Source organism: Gopherus flavomarginatus, chromosome 9 (assembly GCF_025201925.1).
Source record: "Gopherus flavomarginatus isolate rGopFla2 chromosome 9, rGopFla2.mat.asm, whole genome shotgun sequence".
Taxonomy (NCBI): domain Eukaryota; kingdom Metazoa; phylum Chordata; order Testudines; family Testudinidae; genus Gopherus; species Gopherus flavomarginatus.
Window position 1 is genome coordinate 59,812,883 of NC_066625.1, and position 22,382 is coordinate 59,835,264.

General features: G+C 39.8%; 1 protein-coding gene across 5 annotated transcripts in view; it reads left to right on the top strand.

The window, feature by feature from the left end:
• Positions 1 to 22,382, top strand: part of VPS13C (vacuolar protein sorting 13 homolog C) — a 206,751-nt gene that overhangs the window by 83,491 nt on the left and 100,878 nt on the right. For 3 of the 5 annotated variants that reach the window (XM_050966954.1, XM_050966956.1, XM_050966957.1), the window contains 9 exons: positions 1,952 to 2,071; positions 3,132 to 3,235; positions 5,541 to 5,708; positions 8,636 to 8,940; positions 10,251 to 10,398; positions 11,094 to 11,202; positions 11,672 to 11,805; positions 16,879 to 17,035; positions 18,476 to 18,555. In XM_050966954.1, the coding sequence (XP_050822911.1) occupies positions 1,952 to 2,071; positions 3,132 to 3,235; positions 5,541 to 5,708; positions 8,636 to 8,940; positions 10,251 to 10,398; positions 11,094 to 11,202; positions 11,672 to 11,805; positions 16,879 to 17,035; positions 18,476 to 18,555 (1,325 nt within the window). The remainder of the gene's footprint in view (positions 1 to 1,951; positions 2,072 to 3,131; positions 3,236 to 5,540; positions 5,709 to 8,635; positions 8,941 to 10,250; positions 10,399 to 11,093; positions 11,203 to 11,671; positions 11,806 to 16,878; positions 17,036 to 18,475; positions 18,556 to 22,382) is intronic. The other 2 variants (XM_050966955.1, XM_050966958.1) reach the window with 1 other exon arrangement.

Genomic DNA, 22,382 nt, shown 5'->3' on the forward strand with positions numbered 1-22,382 from the left:
GCAAGTAGTTATTAACTTAAGAGCTTGGTGCTGAGCTAGAAAATGCAAGAATAAACCTTTCCTGACAAGAGACTTGCTGAGGAAGTAGCGTGTTCCTTTTTTTCAGCCTAATGAAAATTCTCTGTTCTTCTAGAACATAGGAGCAAAAAAAGATGGAGGAATATAAAGACAGTTGGTGACTGTCATAAACAGATAGCTAAGGGTTAATGTCTCTTTCACCTGAAGCACCTGACCAGAGGACCAATCAGGAAACCGGATTTTTTCAACTTTGGGTGGAGGGAATTGTGTCTCTGTGTCTTTGTTTTCCGTCTGCCTGCCTTCTCTGAGCTTTGGAGAAGTAGCTCTACTTTCTAGTCTTCTGTTTCTAAGTGTAAGGACAAAGAGATCAGATAGTAAGTTCTATGGTTTTCTTTTCTTTGGTATTTGCATGAATATAAGTGCTGGAGTGCTTTGATTTGTATTCTTTTGAATAAGGCTGTTTATTCAATATTCTTTTAAGCAATTGACCCTGTGTTGTATCATCTAATACAGAGAGAACATTTGTACTTATTTTTCTTTCTTTTTATATAAAGCTTTCTTTTAAGACCTGTTGGAGTTTTTCTTTACTTCAGGGAAATTGAGTCTGTACTCACCAGGGAATTGGTGGGAGGAAGAAATCAAGGGGAGATTTGTGTGTTGGATTGCTAGCCTGACTTTGCATTCCCTCTGGGGGAATAGGAAAGTACTTTTTGTTTCCAGGACTGGAAGCAGAGAGGGGGAGTCACTCTGTTTGGATTCACAGAGCTTGTGTCTGTGTATCTCTCCAGGAGCACCTGGAGGGGGGAAGGGAAAAAGGATTATTTCCCTTTGTTGTGAGACTCAAGGGATTTGGGTCTTGGGGTCCCCAGGGAAGGTTTTTCAGAGGGACCAGAGTGCCCCAAAACACTCTAATTTTTTGGGTGGTGGCAGCAGGTACCAGATCCAAGCTGGTAACTAAGCTTGGAGGTTTTCATGCTAACCCCCATATTTTGGACGCTAAGGTCCAAATCTGGGACTAAGGTTATTACAGTGACAGAGGCAACAGTCTCTGCCAGCTTCCCAAGAGCTATTAAATGTACTTGGCAAGTGTCACATGGGCCAAGAAATGGGCTACTCTGGCAGAAGAGCAGTCTAAAGCAGTTTATCAAGCTAATGATCTGTTTACGGGTGATAGGTTCGCTCCTTCTGCAGATCAGTAACAAAGTTACTGCACAAACAATTAACAAACTATCAGCATTTAAACTTCAGTGTTGAGCATTACTTTTAATTATGTCAGTCAGCACTTTTATTAATCAACACAAATATTTAGTCTCAAATTTTAAGAAAATCCTTTCTTATCTAAGCAATAAAATTAATCATGAAAATAAGGCCACCTGTACATAGAAGATGTAAATTGATAAAATGCTCATGGGTTTTCATAACTAGAAAATATTTGTCAATCACTATAACAACTCATATTTTATAGTTGATGTTTTATATACAAGTTTAATTAACATAGGACTACATTTAAGCCTAATGTAGCCATACTTGATTTCTCTAAAATTGTTGATACACCAGAGGTAGCAAAAGTGGGTGTGCTACTTTCAACAGAGCTCTGGGCAATGCTGGCATTTAAAACATGTCCTATAAATGAGATCTGAGCAGTTTAAGATGGGTTAATTTGTTCATTGATCATCTGGAACCCTGTCAAGATTAGCATGGCCATTGATGGTATCAGCAACGAAGATGAACCAGAGGCAGCAGTGGTAGGAGTTATTAATTTAAAAAAATAACAAGGTTTATCTTAGTGGATTTAGTCCTGTCAACCCTGGTCCTCCACTTGTAAGATTAATTTTGATACTCCCTTCCTCTACTTGACAGAGGCCGAAGAGCTTCAAAGTATATTAAAAACAAAAACAAAAAAGGAGTTATGATATTCTTTGTTTTTACTTAGTAGTGACCAAAACTGCCAAGAGTAAGGACCTTATTAACTTCAAGCTGTTTGCCAAGTTGGATGCCTTCTGCTTAAATGTGTGTGATGAAAAGAACAATATTGCTGAAATCAAGATACAAGGTAATGGCTTCTTTAGTAAAGAAAGTGATTACTGGACTTGTTAGTGAATTAGCGGTAGTTTCTTAGATTACTTTTTACCAGGTTATAAAGTAATCTTACCATGAAGGTGTGAATTTGAGTTCTTTCACTTTTTTGGGATCTATTTCTGGTGCCCCAAGTATGTATGCTGAAGCCCTCTGTGCTCCAACTTTTAATTTTTTAATCTTCACATGTGATGTAAAATGTTTCCACTATATAATATGTAAATAAAACAAATTTAACTGACATTATATGTGATGTAACATTAACACTTCCTTCAAGTGTTAACCAGCTCTTAAAAAGCATTTTTCATCCATAGATCTCAAAGCACTTTACAAAAGAGGTCAACATCATTATTCTCATTTAAAGATAAGGAAACTGAGGCACAGGGCAGGCAGTGACTTGCTTGAGGTGACCTAGCAGGATTAGGACAAAGGCCTCCTGAGTCCCAACACAGTGCTCTCCTCTAGACCACACTGCATCCAAACACATAAATACAGACAGGAGATGAGGAAGGGGACGTGGGGAAGCAGTTCCATTAAACACAGATGTGGGTGGATTGTTGTGGTGGTAAGTCAGAATGGAGTTGATACCTTCTCTTGGCGAATAGGAACCGTTGTCCATAGACTTTCAAGGGAGGCTTGCGCATGAAGCTAGAGACTCTGTAGCTGGCTGTTAGACTTGTAGTTAAACTTTGTGGTACAATCTGTGTTTGCATGGACATAACTGAAAACAGGCAGCATTGGATCTGATTCCGAAGTGCAAACCATGCACATTTCTATCTGCTGCTGGATAAAACACATTTTTGTTAGTGTCAGTAGCAAGACAAAAAATAGATGCATGTTTCTCTTCAATACTGGCAATCAACATAGGAACAAAAAATAGCTAATGGCATACATTATGTTGTAAAAATAACTTCTTCAGAGCTCTGAGAGGAATTAATTTACTAACTATCATACATAAAACTACTAGACAAATATTTCTGAAGCAAATAATGCTGTTAGGTAACTTGGGGTAGCACTTACCTCTCATTCTCTTGCAGGTGTCGATTCATCGCTCTTTCTTCAGCCATATCACACGGTGCTCTTTGCCCGTCTTAAAGACATAATTGTCACAGATGTTGATTCAAGGACTGTTCATAAAAAGGTATAATGCATGATAATAGGGTATTCCTATTTTACTCGATCCTTGGTTACTTTTATGTATATAAACGACTTGTGACAGAATAATTCACCCAAATATCTTTAAATGTCTGATTTGCTAAGTTGTAACAAAATAAGATGTTAGCGACCCCAGGTGGGTGTGAATTTTTATTGGACCAACTTTTACAAGATATTACCTCATCCATCTTCTCTGTCCATCTTGGGACCAGCAAGACTACAGCAATGCTATATACAAGATGGGATGTGTAATATCTAGGTGGAACTGCGAAGAGTGAAACAACTGGTAATGCTTCTCACCCCCGCCCCAAATATGTGTTAAGTAATTCAGTGGGGTAGCATTCTCTCCTTCAAGTAGGCTTTACATGCAGGTCTACAGTGGGGAAAGTTTGCAGATCTGCATTGGTGATTCCAGAAATCTAATTGTAGGTGGTATTGATCTTGAATCACAAAAACTTCAATTTGGCACAATAGCAGTTATGATTCATGAGTCCCAAGAACCAGAATAGCCAGGGAATATTGCAGGTTTCAATAAAAATGAAATTGCAGAGTTACAATTGGGCAATTACATAATGTCCAGTCTTCGTGGCTCAGAATACTGAGTTTCACAGAAAGTAAGTTGACATGAAAACTTATTTAAAGTTTACATCCCTCCCCCTTGCTAACCTAATGGAAAGCATTATCACAAATCAACAGATGGATTTAAGGCGTGCGTTTGGGATTTTTATAAAATCTGGATAATTGTATGTTTCCTCAGTCTTGCTACCAGTTTCCTTCTTGCTACTGAACATAATTATAGTTATTTCACCTACTGTGGCAATTGTCAGAATTTTTACATTTCAGATCATTATGCTGAATTGACTACTGTTTGTACTCCTTTAAGTAAAATAAGCATTTAGATAGGAGTGATATTGAGCTGGTTCTTAATATTTTACCTACAAGATTGAAAATTACATGAATATCCAGCAACATGTAACTTGCAACTTGTCAAGGAAGAAGAGCATGTAGTTCCCAGAGGCCTAATTTGTCTTACTGCATATGGAGTTACATTAAGACATTTAAAGGTGTGGTTAAAATGGTGGAATAATAGAACATTCTAATTGTTTCTCCCCAAACTTTGAACTGCAGTGCTGTATTGTCATAGTGGATTGCATTTTCCCCCTTTAAAAAAGGGAAAGAAAAAGGGGAGGGGAAAAAACTGACCAGAGGCACCAGATTTATTTGATGAAGGAAAGTCAAATATATATTCTGATTTTTACTCTGACTGCACACGCATGATATTACAATTTAAAAGTAAGTCCTAATTTTATGCCATAAAGAGCAAAAATTAAAGCATCACAGCTCCGAGTTGGACAGAAGTGTGGGGCTTTTAATGCCTTCTTAACAGTACTGAAGATTCAGAAGACTTTGGAAAAAAAGATTATAATGCAGAACAAGTCCTAGGGAATCAAATTTTGTCTGCAGGTATCAGTCACAAAATATCTGTGCTGCATACATGGATAAATGAGGAAAATGGTATACTGTGCACAGACTGTATGTTGTCACTATTCCATAACTTTTTGATACTTAACCAGTTACTCTTGGACTTAGAATGCAAATCAGTTTCTTACTGATGTTCATGCCAAGATGGAAGATGAAATTAGGACAAATTATAGGATTATTGGAGTGCTGTGTGAATATCTAACGATTAGTTTTAAAATATTTTTGTGATAATAAGTCTGAAATGATAAAGGAATTCTTAAAAAATTTCAGAAGAGTTAAAATTAATGTCTGTGCTCTAAGAATGAGAAGTTTCAGATGTAAGAAATGTTTATACAGTACCTGTATATTGATTTTTGTATAATTTTAAAGGGCTCCTTAATTTTAACTGGAGTATGAAGTGTTTTTAAGTAGACTTTGCGAATGAACACCCCTAGCTTGGCTTGACTTCAATGTTAAATGAGTTATAGACTATTGCATGCATATACTGCATTAGAGACGATCGCTGAAAAATCTAAATTGCCTCCAGGTGGGCTTAAAATAAAAATATTTTGTGGTTATGAATACAAACTAGCAGATAGATTTGATACTTGAAAAATGGATGTGCAAATTGTTTTCAACTTGAAATAGAATCTTTTGAGTACCCATTTTAGACTAATGTATATGCTTTGTCTGCTGTTTACATATTTAACTTCTACTTTATTCATAAACATTCAGAAGGGTAATATGAAAAGTAGATTAAAATTTTGTTATGCATTTACTTGAGAACTGGGAATAGTGATGTGAGGATCCTGTGCCTATGTCTTCTCTAGGCTGTCTCTATACTAGGAGATGAAGTCTTCAGTTTCAACCTGGCACTGTATCCAGATGCTACTGAGGGAGAAGCTTACACTGATATGTCCAAAGTGGATGGCATTGTCTCTCTGAAAGTGGGCTGCATTCAGATAGTTTATCTTCATAAATTCCTCATGTCACTTCTGGTAAGATGGCTGATTATACTGAATTACCAGTTCATGTTATACCTCCCTCTGTATGAAAGCCACTGCTAGCTTGCAGTTGCCATTACAAAAAGGACAGATTGACTGTTTTAAATACATACTAGGAGGACAAAGGTTAGATAAAAGCATTAATTTGTAGAATAAATTCTTAATTTTAATATATGTTGAATTTAAAAAGTTGATCTACAAGTGCTTGAAACTCCTTTTACAAAAATGAGACATGGCAGTAATCAGAATTGAAACATTGTGTTTTCTCTCTCAGCATCACACAGTCACTTACATTTATCATACAAAACCCAGCATTATTAGAGATAATCTTCTCTTGCAGTTGATTACCTCTACCGTAACCTACAGCTCATGAGACTTATTTCTATTTGCTTTTCTGCTCTTCATAAAATTGATGAGTTAATTGTTTTTATCTAGTATACAGGATGCAGATTAAGTGGGATGTACCAGAAAGTTGTCATTAGGACCTCTGTTCTCCATATTTCAGAACTATTTGCTGAAAAATGACTTTTTAAAATGCAGTTAATGAATGTTGTTTATCTTAGTCACATCTTGGGTTTCTTTACCTGACTTGTGAGCAAAAGAGCAATGTTGCTGTGCCCTGAGCCTAATGAGTTTTGATTCCCTTCATGAAGGCTGGCAGTTTGCTCACATAAGAGTGAATCATGGTAAAGAAATAGGTGTGTTATATTTGGATAAATAGCAGAATGGGGAACCTTTCAATCACTGGTGAAAATTGTTAAAATGCCAGTTTAAGCAGGACAAGCTGTTTACACTGTTACTGAATGAGTGTTCTGGAGTGTCCAATAGCCCCATTCTCTTATCCACAGAATGCTCGGTCTGAGTGATCTCTGGGGAAAGTTCATATTCCAATTTATTTTCCAATTTTAACTAATGCACAGCATTATTTTTTTATATATTCTTTTTACAAGACTTTTTACTAGTTAATTTGTGTTACTTCTAATTCTGAATGTCCCAAAAAAATGGAAACAAATTCTTTTAGAGATGATAATAAACCACTGTACTTTTGGTCTGGGCTGAGATCTTCAAAGCTGAATGTCCAGTTCATGTTAAAACTATTTGAATGCCCAATTTACATTTAAAACTAATGAGACCTGGGTGTCCAAATCATTCAGGTGTCTGTGAAAATACATTAAGAGTTTAAAGAAAAATAACTACACTTTTATAAAATTGTGGAATATTGGTATGGGCATGCTTAAGGGGAAAAGATTTATTTTTTGAATCTGGAAATTAGGGAATAACAATTCTGATGAAGAAGAGAGTGACATATCAATTAAATGTGTCAAGCACAAGGTTATTGCTGAATTATCCCCTAGCATATGCATGTATCTTCCATTAGTAAAACCTTAAACACACGTACGTTCTCACTCTATCAATCACAGATATTATTAAATCTAAAATTATTAGAATTCTGAGTAATTTTTTTATATTCCTTTTGGGAAGACTCTGAAGAAGCCATCATTTACTAGATTTGTTAAGCAAACTAGAGGAAAGAGCATATAGCTTAATATTTTAAAATTAGCTTTCAGTTTTACAAAGTGCTCTATTGTTGCCTGTGTCTATTTTTCAAATTTTCTGTATTAATGTTAACATTATTCACTGTCTATCCACGCATTGATTTCTTGTCGTGAAAATGGCACGGAGAAGGGGTGTTTGGATTGTCTTCTCCCAGTAAGACTGGGAGGTGCTAGTGAAAATGTAACTTATTTTGTGCCAGGCTGCACCTTTTCTCTCCTCTCAGCAGACATGCTCCCCAGCTCACTCCTTGCTTTGCTTGAAGATGCAACTTGTGTTTCTGGCTGAGGTGCTATCTTGGCTAGATCTCTGGTTGCCTCAGTTTTTAAAGTACCCAGACTTGTCCATAGGAACTTGACCAGGCACATACAGGCCACCAACTTACTTAGTTAAGTCCCAGAAATCCATCCATCCAGGGGCTGGTATCCTAGAATCCTCCTTCCTGGTATTCAGCGCTCTCTGTCTATGGACAGGAGACCCACCCTACAAACTCAGGCACTTCCTGTCTTTTTTTTCAAGGGATCTAAACTCTTGTTGTATGAGTTCTGGACCTAACCTTGAAATGTCAGAGAGAGTCTAAAACAGTTTCCTTCCTATTACAGTTTCTGCTTTCCACAATAATCAGGAGATTTAGTTCCCACAGTTCTGAAATCGCTGAATTAAGATCCTCTGACAGTCATTTCATTCCCATAGAACTCTTAAGCTTATCAAGACTGTACCAAATAGAGGAGGAAGTCCCACTCTTGCTTTACTCAGCTCCAGATTCCAAGGAAAAAGTAGAGGCCTGTGGATTACCTGTCTCTGGCAGCTTCTGATTTTGCTCTCATGCAGCTTATTACATGAAAGACTCATGATTAACTTAAAGCTTAGAGACAATTCCACTATATCAGTTGCCACCATCTTAGAAGAAGGAACATTGCAAGGACTAATCTGTGTGAATTGATCTGTACCTGTGGCACTCTTACTATTGGAGAAACAAGTATCTTACTGGTGGTATTTTTCCATGATGAGGTGACATTGATGTAGTTAATCGCCGTTTAGGCACTGGCTCGAATAGAGAGAGTGCTACCAGGGAGAGAGAACCAAATGAATAGACATGTCAAAAAGTCACCAAACTGAAGAGCGGCCCTTGTAGGGAATTGGTGGTGGAGGTGTAGATGAGTGCAAAAAATGCTTAATTCTGATTGGTACCTTCCTTTCTGATTGACACATAACAGGGCTTATCTGATCTGTCAACCCACATTATCTTGCCATGGGAAAAAGTTAACAGATAAGAAATTTGCTTTTAATCATTAGTTATACAATAGGAGAGCAGCTGAACTGTGTCTTAATTTTTTTTTCTTTCCACCCCCTTATATTTGTTACAGAACTTTCTGAACAACTTTCAAACAGCAAAGAGGGCACTGGGTGCTGCTACAGTTCAAGCTGCAGAAAAGGCTGCTACCAGCGTGAAAGATCTGGCTCAGAGGAGTTTTCGCCTTTCAGTGGATATTCATCTGAAAGCACCAGTTATAATCATACCTCAGTCTTCGGTGTCCCATAATGCTGTCTTAATAGATCTTGGTTTGATCAGGGTACAAAACAAGTTTAGCCTGGTATCTGCTGAAGGCTGCTTACTCCCTCCAGTCATTGATAAAATGGATGTGCAGCTCACAAAGCTTAAGCTGTCTAGGTATATTTGATTTTACCATCTTGAACTTGAACTGAAAATTCAACAGTTAATTATTAGTAATTTACCTGCTATAAAGTTATTTAATGTAACTCCTCTGTAATTTAGAACTCCATGTGATAGAACAAAATATTGCTTTTCAAATATGGCTTAAATTAGTTGATGAATTTAGGATAAAAAGGTGTTTATTTTTTCCATTGTGAAGGTAAGTAAAGCTGAAAATGATTAAATAGTGAATTGACTGATAACAAAAGGCAGCATCACCTCAAATAGTGTTCTGTTTATGAAATTATAAACACACTTCAATAATGTTTTTGTATTTGAGCTCTAAGGTGTTTTTTGAAATGTCAGAACAACCAAGTTTAATGTGGATAAATGTAAAGTAATGCGCATTGGAAAAAATAACCCCAACTATACATACAATACGATGGGGGCGGAGGGGGGGGCCGCTAATTTAGCTACCACTGATCAGGAAACAGATCTTGGAGTCATTGTGGATAGTTCTCTGAAGACGTCCACGCAGTGTGCAGTGGCAACAAAAACAAACAATGTTAGGAATCATTAAAACAGGGATATAGAATAAGACGGAGAAACTTATTGCCATTATAAATCCATGGTATGCACACATCTTGAATACTGCGTACAGATGTGGTCTCCTCATCTCAAAAAAGATATACTAGCATTAGAAAAGGTTCAGAAAAGGGCAACTGAAATGATTAGGGGTTTGGAACGGGTCCCATATGAGGAGAGATTAAAGAGGCTAGGACTTCTCAGCTTGGAAAAGAGAAGACTAAGGGGGGGGATATGATAGAAGTATTTAAAATCATGAGTGATGTGGAGAAAGTGAATAAGGAGAAGTTATTTACTTGTTCCCATAATAAAAGAAATAGGGGCCACCAAGTGAAATTAATGGGCAGCAGATTTAAAACAAATGAAAGGAAGTTCTTCTTCACGCAGCGCACAGTCAACTTGTGGAACTCCTTGCCTGAGGAGGTTGTGAAGGCTAGGACTATAACAGGGTTTAACAGAGAACTGGATAAATTCATGGAGATTAAGTCCATTAATGGCTGTTAGCCAGGATGGGTAAGGAATGGTGTCCTTAGCCTGTGTTTGTCAGAGAGTGGTTATGAATGGCAGGAGAGATATCACTTGACCATTACCTGTTAGGTTCACTCCCTCTGGGGCACCCAGCATTGGCCACTGTCAGCAGACAGGATACTGGGCTGGATGGACCTTTGGTCTGACCCAGTACGGCCATTCTTATGTTCTTAACATGGTTTGTTTTATATTTTTGTTACTTGTTTCTTTACTAGGACAATTGTACAGCCTGGTTTTTCACAGCCTGACATTCAGATACTTCATCCTATTAATCTGAATCTGTCTGTGAATCGAAATCTAGCTGCAACTTGGTATCACAAAATTCCTATGTTGGAAATCAAAGGGCATCTTGACACAATGAATGTAAGTATTTTTCTTTAAACGCGCTACTTTCTGATTATGTTGTGTTGATAGTGTGAACCTTTACGTTGTTAATAATTCCATGAGTAGTCTTTTTTTTTTTTTTTTTTTTTTTTTTTTTTTTTTTTTTTTTTAAGTTACAGGTTGGTTAAGTCTATGCAGGTTTATTAGGACCAAGAAGAGACACATCGTGTTGTTTAGTTGGAATGGGGGGGGGGGGGCGCGGGGGAGGGAGCCTTTAAAAATTTTTTACTGCACAAGAATATTGAACTAAAATGTTTTTAAACTGTTAAAGAAAATACACTGTGATCAAGAAGGTGTATACATTTGTATAAAAAGAAAATCAGATGAGTTTACATCTCATAGCCATCTTTTAGAAAGAACATGTTGTAAATAAGGCTGAATTCCATTGTGGATAGTCAGATTCCTTTTCACAGTCCTAAAAAGGCTTTACTCAGTAACTTGTGTGTTGTGTTTGTTGCTGTTTTGTATTTCTTGGATGGTCACATATAGGGCTGCATTTATGAAAGCCATATTATTGTGGTGGTTGATTCTTTTGAGTGGTACTGCTGAGTGAGACGTGATAATTAAAGAATAATGTATTCCTACCTTAAAGAGCTGCTTTGCTGATATAGGTGAACAGCAGAAGGAACAGATATACAATTCATTCTTTAAAACATTAAGCTGTTACATTGCAGGTTATTTTAAGTCAAGAGGATTTGAATGTTCTGCTTAAAGTTTTGACAGAAAACCTTGGTGAAGCAGATGAAATGTTAAATAAAGCAAAACCAATAGTGCAAGAGGAAGGTAAGAGACTTTTTTTCTTCTGCAAACTTTAATTTTAAATGAGTGTTAGTCTTCATTAAACTTTCAGTGAAAGTGAACAGTTAAATGTAAATGAAAAGCAAGTGTAATTCTCTAAATCTATCCCTAATTTTTACTAAACAATTTTGTTCTCTTGCTTTCTTGTCTTATGTATGTATGTTGATGTTGCTCATACTTAAACATATATTTGAAAGTGAAAATATTGGAAGTAAAAATGAGAAATGTTATTAACTAAAAATCTATGTGGAGTTAGCCAGTATTGCCATTGTGAGAGTATTTGTAATCAACAGTGCTTCTTTCTTCCATTCTTTACTGAAAGGCTCAGTTGAAAGAAATTTTGTACATTTTCACTAAAAATCTTTATATAAAATACATAGAATGTGTTTCTTATGTGAAATGAATTGTAGTAACACTTTTCTGAATGAAATTAACAAATCATTGGAAATGGCAGGAAAAATTAAAGGAACTGAGATACCTCTGTCAACACAGAATGAGAGTACTTCAGGAGAAAGCTTGCCTGGTACAACAAAAGTAGCATTACATGAAGATGTAACCAACATGCTCCTTAATTTTGAAATCAAAGAGGTACATATTTAACTATACAATATCTTGCTTGTGACTGACTGGGAGGACCAGGTTTTGTATCCCTCTGTGGCTGCTTTGCATCAACCAGGGCAGAGTAACCATAAAGGCAGTTCAACAGGATACTCAGATTGCCCTTGGTTAAGGATATCACTAGTGGGTGGAGCTCACTCAACTCAATGCCAGCTTCCTGGTCCCCAGTGTAGCACCTTTTTCTCCCCCAGCGGTTTTTAGTTACCCTTCTGTTACACGCTCAGCCAGCGAAGAAATGTTGGTAAGAGATGGATGCTGCTATAGGAAAGAATAATTTCCCTAGGTAACTTTAAATGGATCCAAATCAAATGTAAATACTGACAGCCTTCTGCTTTTGACCTTTAGCAATATCAGAATGTTGTGTTTAATCCAAATAAAATGAAACTAAGCAAAACCTTGGATTCCAGCAAAGAAATCTTGTGGTATCCAAAATAGTCCCTAGAATCACTGGTTTTTAGAAGTTACAAAACGGAAAATAAAAACTCTCATCCTCCAAAGAGAAAAGAGCCTCTAAGTTTTTCATTCAGTCAGATTTCATTATATGCTGTGATTTCATAGTGTACACACTGGCCCAATTTTTCTCCTTTTCTGAGAGGGTGGGAGCAATCCAGGAGCTGTAATCAGCTGCCCGATCTGTATTATGAACTCAATTTGTTTTCCAGCAACTGTCTGAATATGGAATGTTCTGGCTGTGGCCCTAGTTCTATTGTAAATTGGATCACACTAACGGCTGTATTAACTTGATCCCCTTAGATCTGGCCACTGTGTGGATATACGCTAGCTGAGAATTGGCAGAATGCAGATGGCCATGACAGGGTTTGGGGAACAATTGCCATAGGATCAAGCTGGTCTGCTTTATACCATCTGAGATTTTTCCCCTGTGCTGGGAATACTCTCACTTCTTCAGTAAGGGATGGATTAGATCTCTGTGCTTCATGCTGCAAAATGGCCAGAACTGGGGATACAATCTGGGGTCTTAACTCATAATTGTGTTTGGGAATAGGGGATGTCTCATTTAAAACATTGTCGTTTTGATTATAAGGTTGTATGTCCCTCTGAATATTTTTGACTCACTATAATTCTTGTGCTTTCTTGTCTTCATGCCTCTTATCATACTTCCCCTCTACCTGGAATGGTTTCCTCATAATATTCTAACAAGCACTGTATTATTTTTCATCTAATTCCATTAAACTAACTACATCCTGCAATGCTTTCTACTACCACATCAATCTCTTAACTAAAATTGCTGTGCTCTTGATCTGGACTCATGGTGGCTTTTCACCTTAGCTCAGATCATAAGGTGTTTGAGGGTAGGGTGACCAGATGTCCCGATTTTATAGGGTCAGTCCTGATTTTTGGGTCTTTTTATTATATAGGCACCTATTACCCCCCACCTCCTGTCTCAATTTTTCACATTTGCTGTCTGATCACCCTAGTTGAGGGGTAAGCACTGTGTATTACCAAGATGGGGTACATTGATGGTGGTGTTGAGGTTATTTTTTAATCATTTTGATTCTAACTGGAAGAACAGTTATTTACTTGCACATTCTGTTCATTCACTTGAGGATTTAGATACATTACTCATCTAAAATAGCACATAGTTCACATTAGTGTCAGTTCCCCCCTCCTTGCCCCTGGAGAGGGCAACTTAGTATTTTTCTAAGTGTTCAGTTGCTTGTTTTGTGTACAGCACTGAACAAAGTCTTACACTGAAGAGTATCAGAGGGGTAGCCGTGTTAGTCTGGATCTGTAAAAGCAGCAAAGAATCCTGTGGCACCTTATAGACTAACAGACGTTTTGGAGCATGAGCTTTCGTGGGTGAATACCCACTTCTTCAGATGCATGTGGTGGAAATTTCCAGGGGCAGGTATATATATGCTAGCAAGCAAGCTAGAGATAATGAGGTCAGTTCAATCAGGGAGGATGAGGCCCTGTTCTAGCAGTTGAGGTGTGAAAACCAAGAGAGGAGAAACTGGTTCTGTAGTTGGCAAGCCATTCACAGTCTTTGTTCAATCCTGAGCTGATGGTGTCAAATTTGCAGATGAACTGAAGCTCAGCAGTTTCTCTTTGAAGTCTGCTCCTGAAGTTTTTTTGCTGCAGGATGGCCACCTTAAGGTCTGCTATAGTGTGGCCAGGGAGGCTGAAGTGCTCTCCTACAGGTTTTTGTATATTGCCATTCCTAATGTCTGATTTGTGTCCATTTATCCTTTTCCGTAGAGACTGTCCAGTTTGGCCAATTGTACATAGCAGAAGGGCATTGCTGGCCACATGGGGCCACAACCGTGGTACCCCTAACCCACCCAGCAATATCGTCAATCTATCCAACTACACACTCAGGACAGACTTTTCTTCTGGGTTATCTCGGGGACTCTTTCTGCCCTGCCACCCCCACCAACATGATAGAGTTCTGTGGCGATCTGGAAGCCTACTTTCGCCGTCTCCGACTCAAAGAATACTTCCAGGACAACACTGAACAGTGCACTGATACACAGGTGCTCTCCCACCAACAGCACAAGAAGAAGAACTCCACATGGACTCCTCCTGAGGGTCGAAATGACAGTCTGGACCTATACATTGAATGCTTCCGCTGGCGTGCACAGGCAGAAATCGTGGAACAACAACATCGCTTGCCTCACAACCTAAGTCATGCAGAACGCAATGCCATCCACAGCCTCAGAAACCACCCTGACATTATCATCAAAGAGGCTGATAAAGGAGGTGCCGTTGTCCTCATGAACAGGTCTGACTACCAAAAGGAGGCCGCCAGACAACTCTCCAATACCAAATTCTACAGGCCACTTCCCTCAGATCCCACTGAGGAATACACTAAGAAACTACAGCATCTACTCAGGACACTCCCTACACTAACACCAGAAGAAATCAACATACCCCTAGAGCCCCGACCAGGGTTATTCTATCTACTACCCAAGATCCACAAACCCGGAAATCCTGGACGCCCCATCGTCTCGGGCATTGGCACTCTCACTGAAGGACTGTCTGGATATATGGACTCTCTACTCAAACCCTATGCCACCAGCACTCCCAGCTATCTCCGTGACACCACTGATTTCCTGAGGAAACTACAATGCATTGGTCACCTCCCAGAAAACACTATCCTAGCCACCATGGATGTAGAGGCTCTCTACACAAACATCCCACACACAGATGGAATACAAGCTGTCAGGAACACTATCCCTGATGATGCCACAGCACAACTGGCTGCTGAGCTCTGTGCCTTTATGCTTACACACAACTATTTCAAATTTGATGACAATATATATCTCCAGATCAGTGGCACCGCTATGGGCACCCGCATGGCCCCACAATATGCCAATATCTTATGGCCGACCTGGAACAACGCTTCCTCAGCTCTCGTCTACTCACGCCCCTTCTCTACCTACGCTACATTGATGACAGCTTCATCATCTGAACCTATGGGAAGGAGACTCTGGAAAAATTCCACCACGATTTCAACAGCTTCCACCCCACCATCAACCTTAGCCTGGACCAATCTACACGGGAGGTCCACTTTCTTGACACCACGGTGCAAATAAGTGATGGTCACATTAACACCACCCTATATCGAAAACCTACCGACCGCTATGCCTACCTTCATGCCTCCAGCTTCCATCCCGGAAACATCACACGATCCATTGTCTACAGCCAAGCACTGTGGTACAACCGCATCTGCTCTAACCCCTCAGACAGAGACAAACACCTACAAAATCTCCACCAAGCATTCTCAAAACTACAATACCCGCACGAGGAAATAAGGAAACAGATCAACAGAGCCAGACGTGTACCCAGAAGCCTCCTACTGCAAGACAAACCCAAGAAAGAAACCAACAGGACTCCACTGGCCATCACATACAGCCCCCAGGTAAAACCCCTCCAACGCATCATCAAGGATCTACAACCCATCCTGGACAATGATCCCACACTTTCCCAGGCCTTTGTGGGCAAGGACTGGCCTGCCACCCGACAACCTGCCAACCTGAAACATATTCTCACCAGTAACTGCACACCGCACCATAATAACTCTAGCTCAGGAACCAATCCATGCAACAAACCTCGATGCCAACTCTGCCCACATATCTACACCAGCGACACCATCACAGGACCTAACCAGATCAGCCACACCATCACTGGTTCATTCACCTGCACATCCACCAATGTATATACGCCATCATATGCCAGCAATGCCCTTCTGCTATGTACATCGGCCAAACTGGACAGTCTCTACGGAAAAGGATAAATGGACACAAATCAGACATTAGGAATGGCAATATACAAAAACCTGTAGGAGAGCACTTCAGCCTCCCTGGCCACACTATAGCAGACCTTAAGGTGGCCATCCTGCAGCAAAAAAACTTCAGGAGCAGACTTCAAAGAGAAACTGCTGAGCTTCAGTTCATCTGCAAATTTGACACCATCAGCTCAGGATTGAACAAAGACTGTGATTGGCTTGCCAACTACAGAACCAGTTTCTCCTCTCTTGGTTTTCACACTTCAACTGCTAGAACAGGGCCTCATCCTCTCTGATTGAACTGACCTCGTTATTTCTAGCTTGCTTGCTAGCATATATATACCTGCCCCTGGAAATTTCCACCACATGCATCTGAAGAAGTGGGTATTCACCCACGAAAGCTCATGCTCCAAAACGTCTGTTAGTCAATAAGGTGCCACAGGATTCTTTGCTGCTTTTACACTGAAGAGTTTATAATATAAAATTGATCTAGATAAGACCAGGAGGTACTGAAAAAGCTAGAGAAAGAGAACCTTTTTCCCTTTTCATACCGTTGCTATAGATTGTAAGTGAAGATTTTTCTGGAGGGATTTTACAGATATAGTGGCTTGGCTGAGTGGAATTGAGAGAACAGTACACACATATGGAAAAAGCATAGATACAGGCATGTGTGAGGTAAATAAACAATGTGTCAATGCTGTAATTGCTGAGTTATTGTAGAGTTATGGACATTATAATTACCTGCTATAACCAGTGAATACTTTATTGGAATATAACCCTAATTTATCCCCCACTAGGTTGTGGTAGCCTTGATGAGACAGGTGCAGAAGGAGGGGCATCCTTTACATATTCTAACTGTGCTACAGCTTGGAAGTGAAACCAGAATTGGAAATCACGATATGACTGCAACAGCTTATCTGAATAAAATTACTTTGAAGTGCCTTGAATTTACTGGTAGGTGCATTGTAACTTGGCGCTTTGTATATAGTACCCGAACATGATAGCAGTAAGGTTGTACAGTTAAAAAATTTTAGAAGTGCAGAAATGAATTTCTACAGCAACATTAACTTTGTGACATTGTCCTTAGGTAATGATGTTGCAAGAAGTCAGTTTTTAATGGTCTAAGGGCTTGTTTTTGGTGTAAAAGTTAGCTTGAGTTAGTACACTTAAGCTAGTTCAAATGGAATAACAGCTCCAGTGAGAGCAACCACACTGCAAACCAGCACTTGAGGTACACACAGTGATTAGATTAGCAAATGATGAGTTTTAACTCATGCTCATGCATCTTCAGCAATTTTGGAGCTTCAACCCTTTCTGTCAGGCCAGCTAGCTCGAGCTTGAAGCACCACTTAATTTGAGCTAGATGGTTTTGTGTATGACAGGAGTCTGTCTTTATTGTGGTGGTAGCTCAAGCTGCCACCTGAGTGTATTGTTCTTAACCACACTGTCAATTTAATTGTGCAACCTTAATATTATATAGTGTAATAAGTATTTGATAGCTGTACTGTTTCCCAAAGCAAATGCTAAAAAAAAATTATCAGTGAAAGTTTCATTTTAACTGTATGACTTCATGCACAGCTAAAGCACTACTCATTAATAGATATATGTTAAGATGAGAACTCCAGCATTGTTGTTGTGTTTTTAAATAAGGAAAAATCCATAAGTAGATTTGAGCCCAAAAGGAAGATCCCCCCCCCAAGGATGTGTCTACATGGGGAGAGGGGAAAAAAAAACAAACCAAACCACCAACAGAAAAACAGCATATGGCAGCGAGACTCAGAGTCTCGGTCAACTGACTTGGGCTCACACTATGGAGCTAAAAATGCAATGTACATGATCAGGGTTGGGCTGGAGATTGGACTCTGGGACCCTCCTCCCTCATGGAGTTTTCAGAGCCTGGGCTCTATTTTTAGTTCTCTTGCACGAACTTGAGACAGTTGATCTGGGTTCTGAAACTTGCTGCCACTGGTCTTTTTTTTTGCAGTGTTAGATGTATAATTGAAATATCTGAGTAGTGATTCTGACTTTTGCTGCAAAGAATGGTATACAATGATGTCATTATGATGATGTAGAAGCAGCAGTGGGAAGATGCACATTTTTTCCATACTGAAATTTTTTCGTGGGTTTAACGTAGTGTAAAAAAGACTAAAACCATTACTTGGTAAAATCACAGAAAACATTGATTTTCTTTAGATATCTCTTGATCGGTGGTCTTTAAACTGAAAATGACTGCTTACAATTATTTTCGTTATGACCCATTACTTGTTCATTTTCAATAGCTGAGTCGATTAACAGTTAAAGCATTTGCATGGGGGCTTGCTTCTTTATAAAATGTGTATGTGAGAGAGAGTGATTTGAAGTAATATGAATGTATATGTGCCCTTTTGTCTACAGACTCAAAAGGAGATCCTCTTCATATTATTGATTCTTCAGATGAGACTGGTGAACACCTTCTGAAAATGGAGTACATAAAGGTTTTAGTATAGTCTTTATTGAAACCTGTGGATTATTTTAACCAGTTGTAAAGCCCTGCTTTGGATTTCCAGTGGTGTATTATACTTTTGGAGTCTGAGGAGAGTCTAGCCACTGCCTCAATTTTGGGGTGACTAGATGCACTCTCAAGGTGCAGGCCTTCTATTTGACACCCTCCTTCGAAGTGTTGGAACTGATTGTCCAGATGCCTAGCCTTCTGGGTGCAGAACAGTAACCCTTCAAAATCCCCAGTGGTTGAACATACCCCGTCCCAAAACTCGACTCCAAAATTATGAAACTTCCGTCTTACAATTTAACTCTCTTAGGGGTGGGCAACTGTTGTGAAGCAGTTAACACACGCTTTGTACAGTCCAGCATCTTTATGCTCTTTATACTTAATCATGGAAAGCACAGTAGAGTACAGATCGTGTAAAACATCCTAAACGCAATGTCCTTCACTAGCTCACCCTGTCCTGGGGGCAGGGATCATCTGTGTTCTATCAGGCAGGGACTTTTCCGCAACTTTACCTACTCTGCCTCTGCAGCAGCCTCTTATCTTAATCTGATGCAAAATGGCTACCCCCCCCCCCAGCTTTGGCCCATGAGTCCCTTGATAAATTCCTGCTGCTTCTATTTTTCTCCTGTTAACTTTGCACTTACAAACTCCTTTTTCTTCAGTTTCTTCTGCGAGTTTGAGCTATCACATTGTCTCAAAATACTTTACTTTCAATAAATGTTCCTTGAGTGCTGATGACTCACTGTAGTCTCTGGCCTGGCAGACACACAATACAACCCTGTTAACTCATAGGGGATTCAAATACATGTAATTATTGTATCATGAAAGTCTACATGATACAATTTCTTAACTGTCCACAATTCAAAAGTGGTAGAGACAGAACCCCCAATTCATCACAGAAGGAACAACCTTCTTTGCAAGAAAGCTGTTAAATGGAATGGAACATTTGCTCATATCTATTGATGTGGCAGGTGCCCCTTTAATAGTGGTACTGGCTTAGTAGGGTTCACAAATTGTGAGGAATGGACTCTGAACAAGGCAGCCTCTCAGAGGGGAAGTGAGCTATGAATGTAGATTTAATTATAACAAGAGAGAACCTACAACACAGAATATCCTTCAGAAGGTACGTGGTTATTAGGGATCAAGTCCAGGACCCCATCTCAGTCCCGTAGTGCTTAACACTAGTGCATTCCTTTGTCTTTTTAATGTGGAAGTACATAATTGTAACCAACAAGAGATAGAAGAGATCAAGCTTACTACGTTCAGAGGGGTAGTCGTGTTAGTCTATATCCACAAAAACAATGAAGCATAACAGATTTATTTGGGCATAAGCTTTCAAGTGGGTAAAAAAAACTTCTTCAGATGCATGGAGTAAAAATTATGGAAACAAGCAAATATATATTGGCACTTGAAGAGAAGAGAGTTACCTTACAAGTGGAGAACCAATGTTGAAGGCCAATTTAGTCAGGGTGGATGTGGTCCACTCTCAATAATGGATGAGGAGCTGTCAATACCAAGAGAGGGAAAATTGCTTTTGTAGTGAGCCAACCACTCCCAGGCCCTATTCAAGCCCAAACTGATGGTGTTAGGTTTGCAAATGAATTGTAGCTCAGCAGTTTCTCCTTGAAGTCTGTTTTTGAAGTTTTTTTTTTTCTTGAAATATGGCTACTTTTAAATTGTTGAGTGTCCAGGGAGATTGGAATGTTCTCTTACAGGCTTTTGTATGTTACCATTCCTGATGTCTGATTTGTGTCCATTTATCCTTTTACCTAGAGACTGTCCTGTTTGGCTAGTGTAGATGGCAGAGGGACATTGCTGGCACATGATGTCACATATGTTGGTAGATGTGCAGGTGAATGAGCCTCTGATAGTGTGGCTGGTGTGGTTGGGTCTTATGATGGTGTCACTAAAGTAAATATGGGGATAGAGATGGCAACGGGGTTTGTCAGGGGTTGGTTCCTGGGTTAGTGTTTCTGTGGTGTGGTGTGGTGTGTGTAGTTGCTGGTGAGTATTTGCTTCAGATTCGGGGGCTGTTTGTAAGTGAGGATTGGCCTTCCTCCCAAGGCCTATGAGTGGGGGATCATTTTCCAGGATGGGTTGTAGCTCATTGATGATGCACTGGAGAGATTTTAGCTGGGGGCTGTACGTGATGGCCAGTGATGTTCTATTGTTTTCCTTTTTGGGCCTGTCCTGTAGTAGGTGACTTCTGGGTAATCATCTCGCTTTGTCAATCTGTTTCCTCAATTCCCCAGGTGAGTGTTGTAGTTTTAAGAATGCTTGATAGAGATCCTGTAGGTGTTTGTCTCTGTCTGAGGGATTGGAGCAAATGCAGTTGTATCTTAGAGCTTGGCTGTAGACAGTGGATCATGTGATGTGGTCTGGATGAAAGCTGGAGGCATGTCAGTAAATATAGAGGTCAGTAGGTTTCTGGAATAGGGTGGTGTTTATGTGACCATCACTTCTTTGCACTGTAGTGTCCAGGAAGTGGATCTCTTGTGTGGACTGGTCCAGGCTGACGTTGGTGGGACAGAAATTGTTGAAATCGAGGTGGAATTCTTCAAGAGCCTCCTTCCCATGGGTCCATATGATGAAGATGTCATCAGTGTAGCATAAGTAGAGAAGGGGCATTAGGGAGCGAGAGCTGAGGAAATGTTCTCCTAAGTCAGCCATAAACATGTTGGCATACTGTGGGGCCAATGTGGGTACCCATAGCAGTGCGGCTGTCTTGAATGATATAAATTCTCACCAAAACTGAAATGGTTGTGGGGGAGGACAAAGTCTCAAAGCTCAGCCAGCAGGTGTGCTGCAGCCTCATCAAGGATACTGTTCCTGACAGTTTGTAGTCCATCCTCGTGTGGAATATTGGTGTAGAGAGCTTCTACATCCATGGTGGCCAGGATGGTGTTTTCAGGAAGATCACCAATGCATTGTAGTTTCCACAGTAGCATCTCTAAGATAGCTAGGAGTGCTGGCAGCGTAGGGTCTGAGGAGAGAGAATAGCCAGATAATCCTGCTATAAGAGGTGCCAATGCCTGAGATTATGGGGCCTCCAGGATTTCCAAGTTTGTGGCTTTTGGGTAGCAGATAGAATGCCCCTAGTCTGGGCTCTAGGAGTGTGTCTGTGTAGATTTGTTCCCGTGCTGTGGCAGGGAGTTTCTTGAGCACATGGTGTAGTTTGTTTTGGTGGTACTCAGTGAGATCGGAGGATAGTGGCCTGTAGAATGTGGTATTGGAGAGTTGTCTGGCAGCCCTCCTGTTCATAATCCAACCTGTTCATGATGAGTGCAGCACCTCCTTTGTCAGCCCCTTTGATTATAATATCAGAATTTTTTTCTGAGCCTGTGGATGGCGTTGCGTGCGTTCTATATAGCTGAGGTTATGGGGCAAGTGATGCTGTTCATGCACAGGCTGAAATTGTGGACATCTGCAGAAGCACTCTGTGTAGAAGTCCAGTCTGTGATTTTGACCTCAGGAGGAGTCCACGCAGAATTCTTCTTCTTGTGGTGTTGGTAGGAGGGTTCCTGTAGGCCAGTGCTCTGTTCAGTAGTGTGTTGAAAATGTTCCTTGAGTCGGAGATGGCAAAAGTAGGCTTCCAGATCATCTCAGAACTGTATCATGTGTAGGGGTGGGAAGGCAGAAAGAATCCCCAAGATAGGACAGACTCTTCTGCCAGTCTGTGTGTGGTTGGATAGATTAACAATATTGTTGGGTGAGTTAAGGATACCAGTGTTGTAGCCTCCTGTGACATATAGGAGTTAGATAGTTTACTGTCATTTTTCCTCTGTAGAGAAGTAAAGTGTGTGTTATAAATGG